General features: G+C 42.6%; 1 protein-coding gene across 1 annotated transcript; it reads right to left on the bottom strand.

The window, feature by feature from the left end:
• Window positions 1–4254: 4254 nt before the first annotated feature.
• Window positions 4255–4791, bottom strand: LOC132574325 (anti-apoptotic protein NR13-like). The gene has a single exon (XM_060242687.1). It carries the CDS (start codon window positions 4789–4791, stop codon window positions 4255–4257), a length of 537 nt encoding a protein of 178 aa, XP_060098670.1.
• Window positions 4792–23262: the final 18471 nt, after the last annotated feature.

Below are 23262 nucleotides of genomic sequence, written 5' to 3'. Positions count from 1 at the left end.
CTAAATCATAGTCTCTTAAGGTTCATGTTAACTTGCCCATTTCACTCCATGTCATAACTTTTACAATCCTACCCCATTTCTCTGGTATTTTTTCTTGCTTCCACAACTACGCATGTTATGTCCTAGCAGCTGAAAGCAAGTACCAAATTATAGTTCTATCTTCTTTTGGATTTTTTTTTTCCATTTGTAATCCCAACAGGAAAGTCTCTGCAACTTTCTTAAATTCATATCCCGAGATCCTAGAAATTTCTTGTTGAATCATCCGCCAATACTTTTTTTTTGCCCTTTCACAAACCCACCACATACGGTAGAAAGAACCTTCATGTTTTTTTTTACATTTCCAACACCGGTCTGGCATCTTATTATTCATCTTTGCCAATATCACCCAGTGAGTTGCATTTGAACACGAGTCTCCTAGGTTCTTGTTTAGCACTTAACCCGCTAGAGCCAGCGGAGTATTTTACTTACTTTACTGTAGCCCCCCCTTTTTTGTTTTTGTTTTTTTGCTGAGACTGAAATGTAAGAACAATGTTCTCAACTAGGATAGGCATTAGAGGACCACACTAGGATCCGGAACCATCAAGTTCAAATCCTGACTCTGCCACGCAAGATTGCTGGTGACTTTGAGCCTATCACGCTCTCTTGCCTTAGCCTACCTCACAAGGTTGCTGTTGCGAAGATAAAATGGAAAAGGAGAAAAACAATTGATAAGCTGCTTGGTATCATGATTAGGGAGGGAAACAGGATGTAAAAACTAAGCACTACACCACAATGGTTTCAATGAAATGCGGAGGCTGGACAGTTGTAAGAGACCGCAGAGGCTACTGTTACACGGCTAACCCTACTGACGTCCAAGCTCTGACAAAATTGGGCTAGTCGGTTATATTCAGGCTTCCCATGAAACATTTACATGCGGATAATTAGAGAAATAAGAGCCCCAGTGGTGCAGAGTGGTAAAGCCGCAGCACAGCGGTTCTAACCTCTGCTAACGACCTGAGTTTCACGGTTAAAACAATTTTATTTGGTAACAAATTATATGTCCTGCATCATTAATAACTTCTTTTAACTATCCCACATATTACTTTCTAGCCATCCCTCCCCCATTACTTGACCCCCGCCGGTGTTATTTACTTAAAATACTAATGTTTAAAGGTACCCTTAACTAATAAAAAATGAAAATTAACATTCTTCTTTTTTTTCTAAGACTTCATCATTATCAAAAATTGTTCAACGTCCTTTTATTTTCCACTCCATCTTAAAAACTTCTAAATCATAACCTCTTAAAATTCTTGTTAACTCGTTCATTTCACACAATGTCATAACTTTTACAATCCAACCCCATTTCTCTGGTATTTTTTCATGCTTCCACAACTACGCATATAATGTCCTAGCGGCTGAAAGCATGCACCAAATTATAGTTCTATTTTCTTTTGGAAATTTTTCCATTTGTAATCCCGACAGAAAAGTCTCTGCGACTTTCTTAAATTCATATCCCAAGATCCTAGAAATTTCTTGTTGAATCATCCGCCAATACTTTTTCGCTCTTTCACAAGTCCACCGCATACGGTAGAAAGAACCTTCATGTTTTTTACATTTCCAACATCTGTCCGGCATCTTATTATTCATCTTTTGCCAATTTCTTAGGAGTCATATACCACCTGTACATCATCTTAAAACAATTTTCTTTAATACTCTGACACGTTGAGAGTTTCATAAAGTTCTTCCACAAATATCCCCAAGTTTCCATATATATTTCTTTATTTACATTAATTGCCCACTTAATCATTTGAGATGTCACTACTTCATTTTAAAAGTAACATATAGATTTTTGAAATTAATTTTTCATTGTCTCCAAGCAGAACTTTTCCCATTTCTGTTTGTTCTCATCTTATTCCTTCAGTTTTAACATCGCTTTCCACCAAACTTTTTATTTGTTGCGTTTGAAACAATCATATTTATTATTCAACTCTTCGGCAGTTTTCAATTCTATTTTACAGCTTTGTATTTTTAGTTTATACGACACCCTTTTTCCCTCTCCCATCTCCGCCGTTATCCTTATTACTTCCGCAGGCACTGAGGATAGAGAAATGTTACGACCGTTCCTTTGTCATAGATTGCTATTTGATCATGTTTTGCGCGCTTCGGTTTTAATACAAAGGCACGCAAATCGGGGCCCTCGGCGGTAGTTTCTAAAGCATCCGCGCAATTCGATGTTTTGATTACGCGTGTCTTAGACGGTCGTTGTATATAATCGAATAAAATATAATACGCGATCGCGATGTATAACGTTAGACAACCTTGTTACTCTGACTTTTGAAAACCCCGAGATAGGCCCCCTTCTGCGAATTCGGCTCAGCGGCCCGCCACCAATAGGGGAGTCGCCGTTGTTCAAACGTGCCAGCGGGTGCGGGGGGGGGGGGTCGGCGCAGGATTCTCTTTAAATACGGGAAACCCGAGCGCCGTTCTGACGGCTCCGTACCACCATGGAGAAATTTTCTAACATGGAGGGACCCCTAGGCATCAAGCCTCACAAACATTCAAGAAAAGGCAACGGTGATGAGATAGAAGCGGAGAACACCGCCCCCGAGAAGACCCCTCTAGAATCTGTACCCGAAAACATGGAAGAGGAGAGTTTGGGGAACCAGGAAGCAGAAACAGATGCACAGGTAAGTTGTGAGAAAAGAGGAAAGCGGGGAGGATTGCCATGGCGGGTCATGTAGCGTTATGCCCTTTCTTTTTTTTTAAATTAGGCGGCGGAGGGATCAGAGACCAAAGTCGCTGATTTAGAGGATTTGATCATGTGTGGGATGCTAACCCTGGTGTTGCTCAAATCTTTAAGAAAGCGTGGTTCTAATCTCAAGAACTCAACACAGGTGGAGAATAATGAATCCCCTTTGAGGGAGAGTTCCACAAAGAAGGCTTGGGAAAAGGCAGAGCTCTCTGAGAATGGCGTCTCTATCAAGGAGTCAGAACGTGGAGGGAAGGCACAAGAAAATATGGAGATTGTGGAGGAAACGGTCTATTTGAAAGCGCTCTTTCCGAATGTAAGGCCTAAAAAAAAAAAACACCGAGGTGTATGGAATTGGGGGGTGGGGGGCCCGCTCATGAGACAGGATACTATTTTTTTTTTTCCTTCAAACTTTTAGGTAGAGAATGTGGCAGCGGTCAACTCAGGGAGGCCGGACACCTGTCACTGCCCATACTGCGGGGGTCTAGCACACTTTCAAGATTCAGATGAGGAAGATTCCCTAGCAGATGCCGAGCACGATACCGCCGGTGATTCCGGAGCGGACATGGAGGATACCTCTGGAGATTCTGAAGCAGACACGAAGGATGAAGCTGTGGAAAAGGCGAGGGAACCCCCGGTTGATGAAGCGCAAACACCGGAGTCTCCAAAGGAGGTTGATTCCCTCATGGAGGAAGAAGAAGAGGTTGCAAAGAAGGAAAAACATACAGATTAGAATCGAGAATGTCCCAACCACATGTAGATGAGAAAACACACACGTCTGTTTGTATATAAGACCCGTATCCTGAAGCGGATAGTAAGAACTGTATTTTTTCAGTAGGGTGGGGGAAATAGCACGCTTGTTTTTGTTTTCTCACATTGATAAAGCGGATGTATCGTTGCTACACTTTCTGTACATACACACGTGTCTAATCCTTGTGAATCGCAACACGACAAAGATGTACGCCGTGTATTTCTTACCCTGCCCCCCCACCCCTTGCAGGATTTCCCGGCAATCCCCCCTTCCCTCCTATTCGACACCAAAGTGGAAGACGCCTCATTCGCGGGGAACTGTAGACACGTGGGTCGGGATGCAGATTGTTGTTAATTAAAAAAAGCTACGCTTTGTATATTCTCGCTTTAATAAAATGCTTTTCTATTAGATATGACGGTATGAAACACGTGGTGTGCTCGACTGAAATAAGCTTAGAATTCCCACCGTAAAAATCCAAACACACATCGTTACGCCGATTGCACCGCAAGGTCATCTAACGTATTTTAGCATAACGCCTCAGTTCTCTAGAATGGAACTAACAAAACATACAAACTTAGGACCTGAACAATCTTTGTTTCCATTTGTTTGGTTTTTTGACGTTGCCAAGGTGGGTTGTGCTTCATTTAAACATTCAGGCCTAGACACCGATTTAAGCAACGTTATTAAAATTGTAAAAATATAGAGCGGACTCATCACGGGTACTTGTTCATAGTTTCATAGCGCTTGTTCATAGTTTCGAGTTCACGATGTACTTTTATCTCACGGCCATGAGGAAAGCTAATCCTGCTAGGACAAATCCGGCGGTCGCTATGATAGTGTTGCTTTTGGTATCGCACCGGCTGATTGAATCAGAACCGTGTTTGTTGAAGTAGCGGTAGAACCCTTCCCAGCCACCATGCGCCTCCAGCCACTCGCGCTTCTCCACAGACAGATAGATGACCAATGCCTCTGTCAGGCCGCCGATCTCCTCGTGGGCCCCCCGCTCAGCCAGAGCTGTTGCCAAGGTGCCGGTGAACACAAACAGCGCCACTACTCGACCCCAGTTAAGCCCGCCATCAGATGCCATCTGCACCGCCACACGTCTCAAATGGACGTCTGCCCTACCAGGCTCCGGCAAGATTGCCGTGGAGCAAATGGAGTGAAAGAATGTCTTCTCACGGCTCTCCAGCTTGTCAGCCACTCTCCGCAGGGTCTTGGCCGTGTGGCTGTGAGACAGCACCGAACCACTCAGGTTGCGTCGCAAGTAGCCATCCACCAGTCGCCTTGTCTCGGCTGTCAGATCGCTCAGCATAGCGACTCTTCGATGACTGCCGATGAATACGTCGGCCTGCTCCAACCGTGCCCCAATACCGCCGGTTCTATACAGATACGATTTTACAACCTACTTTCCCCCAATCGGTAGGTTTCTTACAAACCGAGAAGCCGACAAATTAAGCATCCGTAATAGATACGGTCATAGAAATGTAGAGGAAGTACCGGCCGAAAGAACATGGGTAAAAGAATGATGGGATTACCTACGTGTATAGACACGGAACATACCACCCCCCCCCCTTTCCCTAACATGATCCAGCAGCGGACTATAACGCTGTTTCTCGTGTGTTACTTTGTAATATGTTTATTGTACCCCAGCCTGATTCCGGCCTCCCCCATTCTCACCTTTTCCCATTATGCTCACCCTCGGCCCCTTTGATTCGTAGCCATCTTTATACGATATTACACCAGCTTTCCTATATAAAATCAGATAGACTCCCTCCGTTTCTTACCCCGCCTGCCCCAGCTAATTTTAATCCGCCCAAGCAAACGCCGAAGAAACCTATCCTCCCACAATTGCGATCCGCAGCCTTTACACCGTCACTCCTACCCTGTTCAATAGGTCATATTTACAGGGGAGTGTTTCACCGTAAAGTGAAAATAAAGGAAAAAAGCTTATATGTAATAACAGGGTGTGTCCGATTATTCAGTGTATTTTTATACTTTGTTTCTTTGTTGCCCAAAGTGTTTTACAAAAAGCCATTAGCCAAAAATTGGCATGATTATACATTATTAAAACAAACCAGGAGAAGGACTTTCTGTGTTGGTGGTATCGGATGAGAGAAGAGACGGCCCCCTCCTTCAGCCGGGGCATAAGAATGGAACCGCTACAGAAAAAGACTTGCTCCGGCTTTTAAAGAACTTTTAAAGAGCTGTTCAGGATTATGTGGGAAAGAGCGTGCACGGTGTTGTTTTTTAAAGTAAGGAACCCGTGAAAACACGCTGTCGGTATTAGGACTTGTGTTTAAACAGCTCTCGGTCTATTTTAAGTTTTCTCGGTGCAGAGCCGTTATTTTCATCGTTATTGGTAAAACCATACGTCTATCGGCGTATCGGCGTCAATCTCCCTCTTACTGATCAAAAGCGACCTCCCTAAATGCAGCGTGATCTTTTTTAATATCGAATATTTTTTAGTATCAAAATTTGCACAAACTCAACGGCTTCTAAATACATTTTTATTTTTATACATGTGAATGTATAAAATGTACATTTATTACAGAAAGTTTTTAAAATTTATTTACAAAAGGGGGAAAAGAAAGGTATTCACAGATGTGCCATTCTGAAATGTATTATGCAGAAATTTCTCAACAAGTGTCACATAGGGTCGGTGGCATTTCTGAAACAACGTTCTCAATTGTTCACAGGGGGTCGGGGATGTTTGTACGCCTTCCACCAGGTTGGCCAACGTTATGACATGATTCTTGTTAATACCACAACAATCAAGAAAACACGCAATAACCGTGATCACATACAACACGGGGCCCATATTCAGATTGCGACAAACATATCTTAAGTTCTCATCGTAAAAAGCAGAGGACCACGTCAAACATACATGAGAATTCTGTCCGGGTCTATCTAAAATGCATCCGTCACACATAGAATAAGAGAGATCGTTGGAGCAATAATTGAGAACAGAATAAGCGGTGGCAGTTATCAGTTTGTACATCGCAGAACGTGACTTTTGCTTGTCCACAGGTGGAACGTCTTCATCGGACACTCCCACGTATTTTTGCAGGACGGTATGAATCGACGTCTGAACACCGGACAAGTCCACGAGACAAATTTTCTAAAAATCACAAACACACAAAATGAGAAAAGGAGCCTAAACAGAAACAACACAACCTTTTACACATCTTTCCCATGTTGTTCTACCCACCTTAAATGTATCTTGTTGTGACGGATTCACGGAGTCACAACTCTCACCATCCTGGAAACATCTACTCCGCTTCGGTGTACAGATTTCTGCCCCATCTTTCATTTTCTCGGGGGAAGCAAAAAGGCGTTTAGCAAGAACCGGCTGTACATTCTCCTTGTCAGAATCGGTGCTAGGTTTTTGAATCCTCGCTGTAGTTTTCCTCCTCACGGGTGCTCCAGGGACCACAGGATTAAAAACAGACAGGGGTGTATTCGCCATGGTGGTACGGAGCCGTCAGAACGGCGCTCGGGTTTCCCGTATTTAAAGAGAATCCTGCGCCGACCCCCCCGCACCCGCTGGCGCGTTTGAACAACGGCGACTCCCCTATTGGTGGCGGGCCGCTGAGCCGAATTCGCAGAAGGGGGCCTATCTCGGGGTTTTCAAAAGTCAGAGTAACAAGGTTGTCTAACGTTATACATCGCGATCGCGTATTATATTTTATTCGATTATATACAACGACCGTCTAAGACACGCGTAATCAAAACATCGAATTGCGCGGATGCTTTAGAAACTACCGCCGAGGGCCCCGATTTGCGTGCCTTTGTATTAAAACCGAAGCGCGCAAAACATGATCAAATAGCAATCTATGACAAAGGAACGGTCGTAACATTTCTCTATCCTCAGTGCCTGCGGAAGTAATAAGGATAACGGCGGAGATGGGAGAGGGAAAAAGGGTGTCGTATAAACTAAAAATACAAAGCTGTAAAATAGAATTGAAAACTGCCGAAGAGTTGAATAATAAATATGATTGTTTCAAACGCAACAAATAAAAAGTTTGGTGGAAAGCGATGTTAAAACTGAAGGAATAAGATGAGAACAAACAGAAATGGGAAAAGTTCTGCTTGGAGACAATGAAAAATTAATTTCAAAAATCTATATGTTACTTTTAAAATGAAGTAGTGACATCTCAAATGATTAAGTGGGCAATTAATGTAAATAAAGAAATATATATGGAAACTTGGGGATATTTGTGGAAGAACTTTATGAAACTCTCAACGTGTCAGAGTATTAAAGAAAATTGTTTTAAGATGATGTACAGGTGGTATATGACTCCTAAGAAATTGGCAAAAGATGAATAATAAGATGCCGGACAGATGTTGGAAATGTAAAAAACATGAAGGTTCTTTCTACCGTATGCGGTGGACTTGTGAAAGAGCGAAAAAGTATTGGCGGATGATTCAACAAGAAATTTCTAGGATCTTGGGATATGAATTTAAGAAAGTCGCAGAGACTTTTCTGTCGGGATTACAAATGGAAAAATTTCCAAAAGAAAATAGAACTATAATTTGGTGCATGCTTTCAGCCGCTAGGACATTATATGCGTAGTTGTGGAAGCATGAAAAAATACCAGAGAAATGGGGTTGGATTGTAAAAGTTATGACATTGTGTGAAATGAACGAGTTAACAAGAATTTTAAGAGGTTATGATTTAGAAGTTTTTAAGATGGAGTGGAAAATAAAAGGACGTTGAACAATTTTTGATAATGATGAAGTCTTAGAAAAAAAAGAAGAATGTTAATTTTCATTTTTTATTAGTTAAGGGTACCTTTAAACATTAGTATTTTAAGTAAATAACACCGGCGGGGGTCAAGTAATGGGGGAGGGATGGCTAGAAAGTAATATGTGGGATAGTTAAAAGAAGTTATTAATGATGCAGGACATATAATTTGTTACCAAATAAAATTGTTTTAACCGTGAAACTCAGGTCGTTAGCAGAGGTTAGAACCGCTGTGCTGCGGCTTTACCACTCTGCACCACTGGGGCTCTTATTTCTCTAATTATCCGCATGTAAATGTTTCATGGGAAGCCTGAATATAACCGACTAGCCCAATTTTGTCAGAGCTTGGACGTCAGTAGGGTTAGCCGTGTAACAGTAGCCTCTGCGGTCTCTTACAACTGTCCAGCCTCCACATTTCATTGAAACCATTGTGGTGTAGTGCTTAGTTTTTACATCCTGTTTCCCTCCCTAATCATGATACCAAGCAGCTTATCAATTGTTTTTCTCCTTTTCCATTTTATCTTCGCAACAGCAACCTTGTGAGGTAGGCTAAGGCAAGAGAGCGTGATAGGCTCAAAGTCACCAGCAATCTTGCGTGGCAGAGTCAGGATTTGAACTTGATGGTTCCGGATCCTAGTGTGGTCCTCTAATGCCTATCCTAGTTGAGAACATTGTTCTTACATTTCAGTCTCAGCAAAAAAACAAAAACAAAAAAGGGGGGGCTACAGTAAAGTAAGTAAAATACTCCGCTGGCTCTAGCGGGTTAAGTGCTAAACAAGAACCTAGGAGACTCGTGTTCAAATGCAACTCACTGGGTGATATTGGCAAAGATGAATAATAAGATGCCAGACCGGTGTTGGAAATGTAAAAAAAAACATGAAGGTTCTTTCTACCGTATGTGGTGGGTTTGTGAAAGGGCAAAAAAAAAGTATTGGCGGATGATTCAACAAGAAATTTCTAGGATCTCGGGATATGAATTTAAGAAAGTTGCAGAGACTTTCCTGTTGGGATTACAAATGGAAAAAAAAAAATCCAAAAGAAGATAGAACTATAATTTGGTACTTGCTTTCAGCTGCTAGGACATAACATGCGTAGTTGTGGAAGCAAGAAAAAATACCAGAGAAATGGGGTAGGATTGTAAAAGTTATGACATGGAGTGAAATGGGCAAGTTAACATGAACCTTAAGAGACTATGATTTAGAAGTAATTAAGATGGAGTGGAAAAAGTTAGGACGTTGTATGCGCGGTTGTGGAAGCAAGAAAAAATACCAGAAAAATGGGATTGGATTTTAAAAGTTATGACACTGGGGTGAAATGGGCAAGTTAACATGAACCTTAAGAGACTATGATTTAGAAGTAATTAAGATGAAGTGGAAAAAGTTCAGAAGATACGTAGAAAAAGAGTGGAAAATAAAAGGACATTGGACAATTTTTGATAATGACTAAGTACAAGAGGGAGGAGGATATTAATTTTGGTTCTTATTAATTAAGGGTACCTTTAATATTAAGATTTTAAGTATATAACACCGGCGGGTGTCAAGTAACGGGGGAGGAGTGGGTAGAAAGTAATATATGGGATAGATAAAAAGTAATTATTAATGATGTAAGAAATTGAAATTTATTGCCATATGTTACTAATAAGACTGTTTGAAACAAAAACATTTTTCCACCCTCAGATCACAATCGTGCCAGGTTTTTTTGTTTTGGTTTTTTTAATCTTAAGAACATAAGAACATAAGAGAAGCCATGTTGGATCAGGCCAACGGCCCATCAAGTCCAACACTCTGTGTCACACAGTGGCAAAAAAATTTATATACACACATACACTGTGGCTAATAGCCACCGATGGACCCGTGCTCCATATTTCTATCTAAACCCCTCTTGAAGGTGGCCATACTTGTGGCCGCCACCACCTCCTGTGGCAGTGAATTCCACCTACTCTTCACCTACATGGCTTCTGCAAAGGGAAGTCCTGCCTCACCAACCTTTTAGAGTTCATTGAGAAAGACTCGCCAGAGATTCCTGAGTAAACTTAGCAGTCATGGGATAAGAGGATGGGTTCTCTTTCTGATTAAAAAACTGGTTCAATGACTGTTAGTAAAGAGTGGGGATCTGTGGACAATTCTCACAATGTAGGGAAGTATGCTACGGGGTCCGATAAGGATTGGTACGGGGGCAAGACTATTTCATTTATTCATAAATGATTAGGAACTAGGGGTGAGGTGCTGGTAAGTGTAAGGTGATGGCATAGTGGGTCAAAAAAAATCCCCACTTCACGTATAAGCTAATAGGGATAGAACTTGCTGTGACTGAGAGGGGGGAAAATCCCAAGTGTGTTGAGGATAGTTTGGTGAAAGTGTCAACCCTGTGTGCTGCAGCGGTGAAAAAGGCAAAGTCTGTGGTAGGTATTCTTGGGAACGGGATTGAGAATAAAACAGCCTATATTGTAATGCCCCCATATAGATCTATATCGCAGCCTTGTTTGGAATAGTGTGTACAATTCTGGTCACCGTATCTCCAAAAGGACATTGCAGAGCTAGAAAAAGTACAGAGAAGGGCAGCAAAGTTGATTGGGGGGGTTGGGGGGGGGGAGCACCTTCTCTATGAGGAAAGGCTGATGAGTGACTTTTCAGTTTAGAAAAGCGATGGCTATGTTAGGGGAGGGGGAGGGTGTGGGGTCAAGATAGAGGTTTATAAAATTATGCAAGGGGTGGAGAGAGTTGACAAACAGAACTTTTTCCCCCTTTCAAAATACTAGAACTCAATACAACGAGGCTGATAGCATATTCAGGGTGGACAAAAGGAAATACTATTTTACACAGAGAGTGATTAAAATGTGGAATTCGCTCCTCTCTCTGCACCCTTGGTTCATCAAGGAGATCAGTTCCTAGGCTGCCCGTGACCCACAACCCCCTCTTCTCCCTAAAGCAGCAACGATAAGCTCTTCTTTTTCTTATAGAATCCTAGGCAACCTCCTACTGCCGGGGCCCTGTTCATTGCTCAAGTAACCCCCAGACAGCTCCTTGGAGTGCTAACAGGTGGAGGATGCTGACGATGGAAAAAAGTTGTATTGTGTGCCAAGATATTAAGTGAGCTGCATGGCTCAGAACTAAGCCCCAGATCTTCTGATGTTAAGAGTTCCATCAAAAGCAAATGAATGCCTACTTGAATACAATTAAAGGCTCAGATCCTGATCTTGGTGGAACCATATCAAAAATCACCAAAGTTGGCAGTAAATATTTGTGTTGTCAACAATACTTGGGGAACATGGGGTGAATGCACATTTAACAGGGCATGTAGAACTAAAATCATTTAAAACACTGCTTACTGTTGCTTGTTTTTATTTAAAATTTTATTTTATCTACATATTGGACACAGTCAGAGTATATCCACAAAAAAACCAATGGGGCATTCTGTAACCTGTGTGTTTCTATACATGTCAGAAAATCCTATCTTTGTTTATATTTAAAATAACCTAAATTGTATATCTCTGTCCTGCTTTTGCATTTTTCTTAAGTCTACATTTTTCTGCACTTCACAGCCATAAAACCCCTTGACCTCTTAGGACCATTTTTGGGGGTCAAACACTATTCTCACAATTAGCCCATACATAAATTTGATGGAAAAGCTATTTTAAATCACAGACCATAAGAACAGGAAATTTATTGCGTGAGAACCTAATTTCATCTGTTTATTTTGTCCAGGTCTAAACTGTGTCAGCATTAAATAATTTGCTAAGATTCTTGCTCTCTCTCACAGGGTGAATATCCTCCCACGTCTGCGAGATATACATTTCAGCACTTGACCTTTTAAGGTCAAATACTTTTGTCTCACTCTGAGAACAGGCACTGAAGATGATAGAAAAATGTTAGGATTTAATGTGTAAGAAAATGCTATATGTTTACAATTAATGTATTAGAATAGGCATCTAAAATGCTGTTAGGTGGCTAGGTAAATGTTAGGATTTAATGTGTAAGAAAATGCTGGGATGGTTACAATTAATGTATTAGAAGGGGCAGCAAAAAAGTACAATCCCACTACGTCAGGCATTCATTTACTGATCAGGAGGTGGGGGCTGGTGTGGGGGAGGGGCAGCTGTTTAATGAGGAAATTGTGGGGGAGGGGCAGCTGTCACTTTTTGATTTCTGTTTGATGATGCGTTGTACGTACTGTATTCTTCTCCCATCCTGCAGTCACTCTATTGGTCACCCGTCAGTGGCCAGGTTCAGTTCAAGGTACTGACTATCACATGGCCTTGGATACTCATATTTACAGGACTGCCTATCGTCCTATGATTTGCCATGACAATTTCACTTATATTATCAGGGCCATCTTGCTAATGGGCAAGATCAACAACTTCCCATTCATGTGCATGCTCTGTTCTGGCCCCTATTGTGTGGAAAGCCCTGCCTGGGGAAGACAGGAGGACTTCCATGGTCCTGTAGTTCAGCAAACTATGCAAAACAAAATTATTCAGAATAGCATTTCTATAAAGATAATAGGTCTATACTATAATCAGAATGATTCAGAACAAAAATTATAAATGGAAGGGATGGTGGTGTTCAGCATAGAGGCCTGACTTGCAGGTGCAACTCCCCTTGCCTGAAGTTGGCAGCCACTTCAGCCTGACCGGGACATGCCTGAAACAGGCAAGGTGGGGCTCTGTTTGCTTACTAATTTATACAGGGACGTGGCCAGCGTGGGGGGTGGGTGGGTGGGGTGCACAGGGGCGGTGCCCCATATAGATTATGCAGCACCTTTTAGTAAAAGGGAAGATTGGGGAAGACTGGGTGGGGGTGCTGCAGATTCCATAGTGGGTACTGCCCCTGTGCCCCCCCATTGGCACAGAGGCAGTACTAAATATTACTTACTTACTAAATATTAGGAAAAGGAAAGGTCCCCTGTGCAAGCACCAGTCGTTTCCGACTCTGGGGTGACATTGCTTTCACAACGTTTTCACGGCAGACTTTTTTTTACAGGGTGGTTTGCCAATGCCTTCGCAATAATACTAAATATTACTTACTTACTAATATAACTAAATATTACTTACTATTGATAACATCTGTTTACACTGTATAAGCTAGCTTGAGCCACAATGAGAAGAATGGACTATAAACATAGTAAAATAAATTTAATAGGAAAGGAGATTTTATACTTAGACTAGTGAATGACTATCACTACAACGGAGTATAGTTGCAAGGCAGTATGGGCTAGTATTCAAAGTATCCGACTGAAGGAGGAGTGGGGAATGTTTTCTCTTCAAGTACCCAGACAGTGTAAACTGATGTATAATGGGTGAAAATGCAAAATATAGGAACAGCAGTAAAGCACATTAACTGGAGTGAAGAAAGTTTGATGCACAATTTTGGCCCCAGCTCTGCCATTTCACCCTGAGGCTTACAAAGAGCCCAACTGCATATTCTGTTTTTTTTCAGAAATGTGCCAAAATCCCACATGTGCCAGGGGAGACCATCGGCTCCACTGCAGTGAGCTATACTGTGTATTTAATCCAATAAATGAAAAACTATTTTCAGCCTATCATAGTGTTCTGCTGAGAATGATGAATAACCTTTAGTAACTGTAGCATGCATATATTGTTTGGTGCCATGGTCACAAAACATGGCATGGACAGTAATTTTGTATGCATGCAGCAAGACACTTTGCACTCCCCAGGTGGCATTTTTAAAATCATGTGAGACAGGAGGATTGGTGCTGACAGCTCCTGTCAGCCAAGTCATTATGACCATCTGCTCTCAGCTGCATTGAGCCAACGGCTTCTATAAAGAGAAGGTATGCCACAGGATGTTGGGGGCTCTGGCAGTAACTGGATCTCTGGAACTTTGCAGAGGAGCTGACTCTGTCTTTCTGGCTATGTGTTTTGGACATCTTAGCTAAATATCCAGATTGAAAAGCTTAGATAGAGAGAGGTTACACTTGTTTCCTATTCTATCAGAGCAACTGAGAACCTGGTTCAAAGGGTACTGCTCTGACTTAGAAGTCACCAAAAATGGTTTTGCATGGCACCAGCTTTTCATGGATTTAAGCGTGTGACACCTTACAACATGGATCAGGTCACTCAGTTCTTCTGCCACACTTTGTAGAAGGTGTGTTACACCCCTGGACATGGTGACCTGGCTGTATGCCAGTCTCTTGATACCCTTTGGGATAGTTTCATACTTACAGAATAACTAGAAATGCCAATTAATCTAGGAGCTATGGAAACATTAGTATTGTAGCAAACATTTCACAGGGCTAGATTAAGCTTTCTGCAAGGGATACTATGGATTAGGGCATACGCGATATTGGGACACTTGCTGCAGTATATTAAGGTAAGAACATCTCTCTGGAGAGGGGACTTTTCAGGTTTTCTGCACTGGGCTCTTGGAAAATTCTCTAAAACTTGTAATACGGTAGTCATTGTTCCTTTCTCTCCTGAAATGGAAACAGCAGATATTTCCCCAGTTGCAGAAGTTTTTTAGAATACAATTATCCTACTAGACATAAAAACAAAGAATGTATTGATTTTTATATATTTATGCCCAGCTCATAATCAACAATTCCTTAAATTAAGAACTAACCTCATTCTACCAGACGAGATGTCACCTATCAGGATCAGATAAAGGTGTTTAGCCTGATTTCTGTAACAGCTGTCTCTGAAATTTACAATCCATATTACACCTGATCTTTAGCAATTGCAGGATGCTGCCATCCCTAGTATACCTGCAACCTCTTTAGCATCATTCTTCTCTGTCATCCATCATGGTAAAACACATGCTCCAAAAGTTTCCAAGCAAGGACCCCCCTCCCCCCAAAGAAAGGAACAGCTCTTTTCAGATCCCACCCCACATGTACTGTAGGGCCTTCAGTCAAACTGCGGGCAAGCCTTGGGACTCCAGATCACTGAAACTAGACTCGCCAATCAAGAGCTGTTAACACCTCAAAGGGCTAGGGTGTTATCCCTCCTAGTTGGAAGGGGATGCTCTGAATCCAGCAAAGAGCATCTTCTCCCCTTCTCTCTAGCCACAGAAACACCTGGGCCTCTTTCCATCACCCTAACTGTCAAGGCATCTCTTGCCTCCTGCCCCTCATCTCATCACATTGGTGACAAAAACAAATGCAGCTATACCATAAATCTATGAAAGAGTTTCACAATATCATCCATTTTGTTTTCAACCACTTTTCTCCCTGGTTTAGAATGTGGTTCCCCCCCCCCCCCCATCACTGCTGTGCACTGAGTAGAGATGTACATCTAACTATTGCCCATGACCCCCAATCTCTTTCCTGGTTAGTCACTGTCTGTTCAGAACCCATCAATATATATATGTTTAAACATAGGCCGCAATACCTCATTTAGCAAGTTGTTACCACCCACTCACCCAGGTTAGACAGAACCTTTTAGAACTCTTCACAATCTGCTTGGGGTCTCATTATCATGAATATAATTTTGTGCCATCTGCCTGCACCTGCGATGGAAAACACAGACCACTTCTCAGGCTCTGCATTGCAGCATCTTCTACACTAACAGAGGCTGCCTCCTTTTGCTGCTCAGCAGCTCTTGTTAGGAAGTAGGTGCCATCCGCTCCCCTCATTGGCAGCAGCTGAGCTGAGCACTCAGCACCTCCCCACACTCCATGGCTGGTGCAGCAGCTCAGGGGATTCGTTCTAGAATCATGCAAAATTAAAGGACACAGTGACGGAGCCATAAACAGCAAAGGAAAGTGTAAGCAAATCTATTGTCCCTGAAGCCAATTAAAAGCAAATCAACAAATCATAAATAGGACAGGACAGAGCTCAGGTTTAAGGAAGGGAAGCAGGTCACCCTGACTCAGCTCTAATTAAAAAAATAATTTCATTTTTGGTCATTTTATTGACAAGCTACACAATAGACAAATTGTCATTTTTTTGTTTGTCAATGTAAATATTCATTAGTGGACAACAAATACTTCACACAAAAGTTATTAACTTGCCCATTTTTTTAGCTTGTATACCAGTGCTCAGGGCTTTGTTTATAGAACAAGCCCAGCAGGAATTCATTTGCATATTAGGCCACACCCCATGATGTCACCATTGTTTTACATAGGGCTTTTTTGTAGAAAATGCCGAGCAAGGACTAATTTGCATACTAGGCCATACCCCCTGCCACCAAGTCAGCTGGAACTGTGTTCCTGTGCGTTCCTGCTCAAAAAAAAAAGCCCTGCCGGTACTATTTCCTGTTCTTTGCCTCCAGGAACAGCAATTGCTTCCTTGGAAGTGTCTGGATCCTGCTTTTAGAGGCTGAATCAGACAATCACTAGACTGAATCTTCACATGGATAAGAGAGAAGTGGTGATGATGAGCTCCCTATTTAACTCTGTAAGTGACAGCACTTACCTTCCTCTTGTTCTGGACACCTGGATGAGACATACTCACCAGGCTCTGGCAATTATTGCATGACCAGGCCGCTAAAATAATTTGCTGCAATGTTACCAGATTATTTTTGTGATTCATGATTTAAATGCTGCCAACAACACAATTCTTTAAATACTTTGACATCTCTTGAAAGATCTCTGCCACTTTAAAAACTAACATATAGTTAGCATTAGTTTCATAGGCAAGGATCTACCTCATTCAATGAATTCTCTGTCATCTGGTGCATCAACAAACTAACTAAAGTGGCTGTTCTTCTGCACGCAGTAGCCTCAAATATCATGCTAACGCCATAATGGAAGAAATCTGTTTCCATAAATGGAGAACACAAAGCAAATAAGTCAACAATGATGACAACAGAACTAACACAAACTATTAAAATGACTTAAGGTAGAAAAAAAGGGGACAATTATGCTGTGGTCTTGATGCACAAAGAATGGGGTCATTTAGCCTTGGAAAAGAGCATATTTTATATAAACAGGAGTCTAGGTCTTGGTGCTGTTCTCATCCGGCCATCGTGACTGAGAGAATGGCTGTTGAGGAGGGGCAGCTGAAAGAGGCAGAAAAGCTGACGAGAGCTTCATATCGCCCCCTAGTGGCCAAGAAAAACAATGACTGAACTTCCCCCCCCTTAAACTGTTGTGACACCTGTGAGAAAATGTAAAGAAAGATGACATAATAAGAAGTCCTTAAGGAGTATAATTTCACCAAGCTAATGCTTGCTGATCTATCTTAGATAACTGAACAACAAGAAAAATCTCAAAAAAAGGCAAATGAATGAGAGCGCATATGGCATCAACAATGTACTGAACTTCAGAATATAGCATCAGAACAATTTGAATTTGCTGGACCATAAAAAATATCTAATTACAATGTAAGCATATAACTGAAGCTGGTAAGGTTTCAGTGACTTCTACTTTATGACCACTCATGCATGGGCATGGTAGTGGAATAGAGTTTTCCTTACAGAGTCCTGGTTCGGTCAGGTAATTAAATTATGATGGGGTTGGTGATGGTTATGGAAAACTACAATTATGATGGGGTTGGTGATGGTTATGGAAAACTACAAACTGCTGCATATCCAGACAGACTGGCTGCCATTAATGTTGATGTTCATCCAACAAACTCAGAAGAACATCAAACTAAGAATTATTTTTTTAAACACATCGTGACTGTTTAAAATATGACTGTTTTTCTGCATACTTCATTGACAGTGAAGGGAGGCTGTGGCCACAGGTGGTGAGGCAATGTGCCCTGTATATGGCTGTATACAGGCCTCATTTTGGGCAGGAGCTCACTGGAGTGGAGCTCTGAAAGCTCTAAATTTTATCGTGCTTTTTCTTTCTTACTGCCCTCCCCCATTAATACTTGCTTGCTTCTGGGCTCCATTGTTCAAACCCCCTGTGAGAATTTTGCTGAACTCTTAAGATCTGACTAACTTTCTAACATTTTCCCCACAAAAAATGGAAAAATAACCAAATCAAATAAAGTAGATGAAAATCCACTGTGGCCACATAGGAGAAAGTAATTTTAAAAGTATGATGGGAGTAAGGTTTTATTATGACAATCATAATTCAAGAAGCATTTTAAGGTAGATGCTGAGCTGATATAATTTAGTACACCTTCCATTGGTGTCAGGGATGTGTGCCATATGTAAATGAGTTGTGCTAATGAGCTCCAGCACCTCTTTTTCTATGAAATGACCCCTGGATGTATGTACGGAGGATAACCTGGCAACCAGGCATAAGCTGCTCATAAGCATGCCCACTAAACCACTGGCTCCCTTTTTGTGGTGGGTAAGTATCACATAAGCCTAACTGGCAGATACTTAAGCCTCTACAGTTAGATCATATGCTTGTGCCTGGCATGGAGCTATGATGGTAGGGGTACTGTAGTGCTGGAAAGGGTGCAGTAAAGAGTGACCAGAAAGGGTGATTGGCTTGTGGAATTAGCTGCAGTGGGATGTGATAATGGCCTGTAGCATAGTTGGGATCAGATAAATTATTTGAGGATGTCTGTCTGTGGTTGCAAAGAATAAATGAAACCCCCATGTGCAGAACCCTCTAAATAACAGTTAAATATTTTGAGGATATGGAGTACTGTGAAACTTCAGGCAGTGGTGTGTTCCACTCTCTGGCTGAGGAATTCCTCCAGCCATCTTCAAGGACCACCACTCATCTGGTAGGTGCCTCAGCTCCTCAAAGTGATCTCATGGCTGCACCTGTGCCTCTGGCATTCCCACTGCTGCTGCTGTCCTTGTGCCAGCCAGCTTTTCCCCAGAAGGCAGCAGTGGGGGCAAAGGCATGTCAACAGAATGAGCTGGGCAGCAGGTGCTTGCTCCCCGCCCCCGTCCCCTTCCCCCCACCCCACCAATGGTGTTGATACATGCAGGAGTCAGCTCCCTGGACCCATACACTCTCATAAGTGTTAAAGGCTACTGAGTATTGGTGGAAAATGGGTCAAGTTATAAGGTCTGACAAAAGTAATTCCTACATAAATGCATTCTTTAATGAAGTCATCATTGATCAACTCAGTTATTTAGTATTTATGCTAAAACAATGACAGCTTGTATTAGTTGGCCCTAGACAAGTCACCAAGACATCTAACCTCTTGACCTCGAGGAATACATTTTAGTGTGCCACAGCAGAGAAGTGGCTGGGAGCACTTTTGCACTATTTACTTGCATTGTGCTTACTGAAAGCCCCTGCAGTTAATCCTTTCTCTTGGTAAACCCCTAATTAACTCCCATGCTTTTAGGAAAATGAAACAACACAGCAATCTGCCACCAGTGAACAATGAGATAATGCTGATGTCACCAGCTAATGTTTCAAACTGTAATGTTGCACTTAGGATACCCATTGTTTCTCTACACAATGAATTTGTTACTGGAACCATCACTGACAATGTCACCCTTCCAAAAGTTGCCATCCTACCCTTCAAAGCAAATGTTTGCACAAGAGCTGCAGTAGCACACAGGAAAGTGGAAAAGGGGATTTTCATCTGATGCCCAAGTTCCAGGAAGTGACAGTAACATCTTATAGATCTGATTCAGGTGGGTAGTTGTGTTACTCTGAAGCAGCAGAACAAAATTTGAGTCCAGTGGCACTTTTAAGACCAATGTAGTTTTATTCTGGGTTTAAGCTTTCATGTGTATGCACACTTATTCAGATACATTGAAACAGAGTCACCAACCATTACACATAGTTTGTGAGAAGAATGTTGTGAAGAAGAGGAGAAGGAGTTGGATTTATACCCCATCCTTCACTCAGGCTGTGTCCAGACGGCCAGTATAAGTCGCCTCAGGGATGCCTCACGACCAGACAAAAAAAATATTCAAACGTGTACATCTGGATTCCACCCCACTCCTGCCCTCATCCCATTCTTACCTATTGTCCTGCCACCTCAAAAAGCTACCACATACAAAGTGGTTTCAAATTGGTGAGGTGCTTCCGGGCGCCTTTCCCAGCCTTCTGAACAGCCAGGGAGAGTCCAGGAAGCAGTGGTCAAGTGTGTGAGTGGTATGGCTGCTCCTCTGGGGTGCATGCGGCCTGTCCCTTTCCAGCATCAGGCTGCGTGCCATCTGACCACCCTGGAGTGCTTCTGTTTCCACCGACTTACTTCTGGGACAGGAGGCTGCCGCCCCAAGCCTGTACTCAGCTTCAGAGTCTAAGAGCAGTTTATAATCTCATTCTCTTCTTCACAACAGACATCCTGTGTGGTAGGTGGGCTGAGAAAGCTGCTCTTGAGAGAACAGCTCTGAGAGAATTGTGACTAATCCAAGATCACCCAGCTCCTGCATGTGGAGGAGTGGGGAATCAAACCTAGTTCCCCAGGTTAGAGTCTGCTGCTCTTAACCACTACACCAAACTGGCTCACAAGGGATAGAGTTATGATTGGATTAAGGCAATTGGTAAGTGTTGTGGCGGGGCTTGTCACCTAACATTTTGCTGTAGTGGCTCCTAAATAGGCATGCCTGGACTTGTTCTCCAGGAGCATTAGAGGAGCTTGGAGTTCTTGAACAACAGACCACCAGGATTCTGGAATCTGCCTGCTGACTGGGCATGCAGTTGTTAGCAGCCAATAGGGAGCAGGAAGGCAGTTCTAAGCCTTGAATGGTTTGGGGAGCAGGAGGAGTCTAAGGGAATATAACCAGGGTGAGGCCTGTGTGTGACTGTGGGTGTTAGCTGAAATCACTAATTAACAGAGCTGATCACTATGCCTGACATTCGCCCTCCTATCGAACCCAGTATTTAATAGTAAGACCTGCAGCAGTCTTGCTAGAAATTTACGCCAGGCATAAAGCTCCGTATGTGTTCTGTAGGCAGTTGTAGTTGTGCTACTTAACCATCTATTAACAGAGAGAAGTCTAGTTGTGTGAGACAATAGAAAATGCCCTGTTCCCCGTTCTGAAGGATTTTAGTAGGCGGTAAAATCTTCAGGGCAGAGATCACGTCTAAAGTAACAGGACTTTGCTCTAGATAGAGCCATGTACCGTGATGTAACAAGTAGGTAGTAGCATCCATTTGAACAAGTCTAAAACCTCTACTTGCTTTGCAGCCAGTTTCACTTCAGAGCTGGCAGCAATAGCCATTTCATTCTATCCCTTTCACTGTGAGCTGCATCTTACATTCCCTTTGAAACTGATGTGGCATAGCCTGGAGATACTTTTCAGAAGAGAATAAAATGGGAGGAGAAGTTGAAGTATTTCTCCCCCCCCCCAAAAAAAATAACATCTGTGAACACATTTAATGCAAAGTGGGTTCTTCTCTGCCACTGTAACTGGTGCCACTTGCAGCAATTCAGGGGGTTTCATTCAGAACAACATACCTTCGCCTTGTGCCTGTTGCTATTAAATGGTGAATGCAGAGTTTTCTGATGCCTACTGCATGCTGAGATTTGCAGAACCTCTTAAGTGAGGAGGCTTTTTTTGTTCTTGTATCTTTATTTGCTAAGTTCCTGGACTTTCTGCTGGTATTTTCCTAAAGATGCAGAGATGTAGCCTTGGGCTCCTAGCCAGCCTTGCTCTTTGTTCTGAAGTTGCTAGTAACATTAACTTATAAAAAGGGAAACATGCACAAATTGGCAACTGCTTAAAAACAACATGATATTTGTGCTGCAACATTTTTGTAGGAGCTAAAGTGTGCAAGTCACTCTACCTTGGTCAGGTTTCTTAAGACCTCACCGATTTCTTAATTCTAAAAATGATTCTGAATTCACAACCCACTCAACTGTTGCTCTTGAATGCAAGTCTGAGGCAGTGTAGTGGATGTATGAAGTCATTAGGGTAACACCAAATCAAGGTGTTGCCTAAAACAATAAAGTTGGATGAAACTAAGGCCCTTGTAGAGAGTATAATGGAGCTGTCCTTTCAAGGCCATTCCAGCAGCTGACCCAAGGCAGCTGCAAGTGGAGTAGTGGGAAATCAAACCTGGTTCTTCCAGATAAGAGTCCGCATACTTAACCACTACACCAAACTGGCTCTCAAAACCCATGGGAAACCCCATGTTGTAGTGTTGTTCATGATTTTTTTCATTGTTTGAGGAAATAGAGAGAGCATGAAACAGTATCTGAACCCCCACCCCACCCTATGCCTGCAGTGATTTTGCTATTCAGGAAGCAAACCTCAATGCAATGCTGGAGAAGCAGGGGAAATATAGACTTGGCAATATGTTATAACCAGGCCTGCAAAAATGTTCTTGGGAGGCCTCATATAGCTTCTTGTCAGACCCCAGGCACAGCCACAGACACCCTTATGTGCACACAGGTAAACATATACACATCACTGAGGAAGTACAGTGTGATTCATAATTGCTTTAAGTTCATGATTGCTTTGAGCCCCATCATGACATGACAGCCCCCTAAAACAACCTAACATTTCCAGCCCAGAAGGGGTACCCTGGAAAGGAACTTGGTCTGGTGCCTTCAATCCCCATAAATATATACCAGTAAAGGAGGATGAAAAGAGCCCCATGGCACAGAGTGGTAAAGCTGTAGTACTGCAGTCGGAGCCCTCTGCTCACTACCTGAGTTCGATCCCAGTGGAAGCTGGTTCAGGTAGCCAGCTCCAGGTTGACTCAGCCTTCCATCCTTCCAAGGTCAGTAAAATGAGTACCCAGCTTGCTGGGGGGAAAGTGTAGATGACTGGGAAAGGCAATGGCAAACCACCCCATAAAAAGTCTGCCATGAAAACGTTGTGAAAGCAATGTCACTCCAGAGTCGAAAACGACTGGTGTTTGCACAGGGGGCTACCTTTACCTTTTTAAAGGAGGATCAGAGAGCTGTACTTATTTCTGCCAGAAACGGGAGATTGTATAAGCCTCATGGATCTCCCATTCCTGCCTGAAGTGATGAGGAAAGGAGAAGACATAGCAGATGAGGAATGAGCTGTCTTTTCTTGCTGTCCTTAAAGCTACATAGTTGCACTTCAGGAGACCTTGAAAGAGCTTGTGCTCCTTGCCCTCACTCACAGGGATGCTGCTGTAGGAGGGGTCCTAGGGTAATGACTCATTCCCAACTAGGAGGGACACACTCGGTAAGGTACACATGCTGTTTCCAAAGTCCAACCATTAGTCAGGAGTCAGTGATGGGTCCTCCTGGTGTCCTAGCTGTTGCCCTATCAGGCTGAGCTCTGTT

This window comes from Heteronotia binoei, chromosome 6, assembly GCF_032191835.1.
Source record: "Heteronotia binoei isolate CCM8104 ecotype False Entrance Well chromosome 6, APGP_CSIRO_Hbin_v1, whole genome shotgun sequence".
Classification (NCBI taxonomy): domain Eukaryota; kingdom Metazoa; phylum Chordata; class Lepidosauria; order Squamata; family Gekkonidae; genus Heteronotia; species Heteronotia binoei.
This window is presented reverse-complemented; position numbering and strand designations above follow the sequence as displayed.

Excerpts from the sequence above, each read along its gene's own strand:
- LOC132574325 (XM_060242687.1), bottom strand. The coding sequence starts at position 4,791 with ATGCTGAGCGATCTGACAGCCGAGACAAGGCGACTGGTGGATGGCTAC.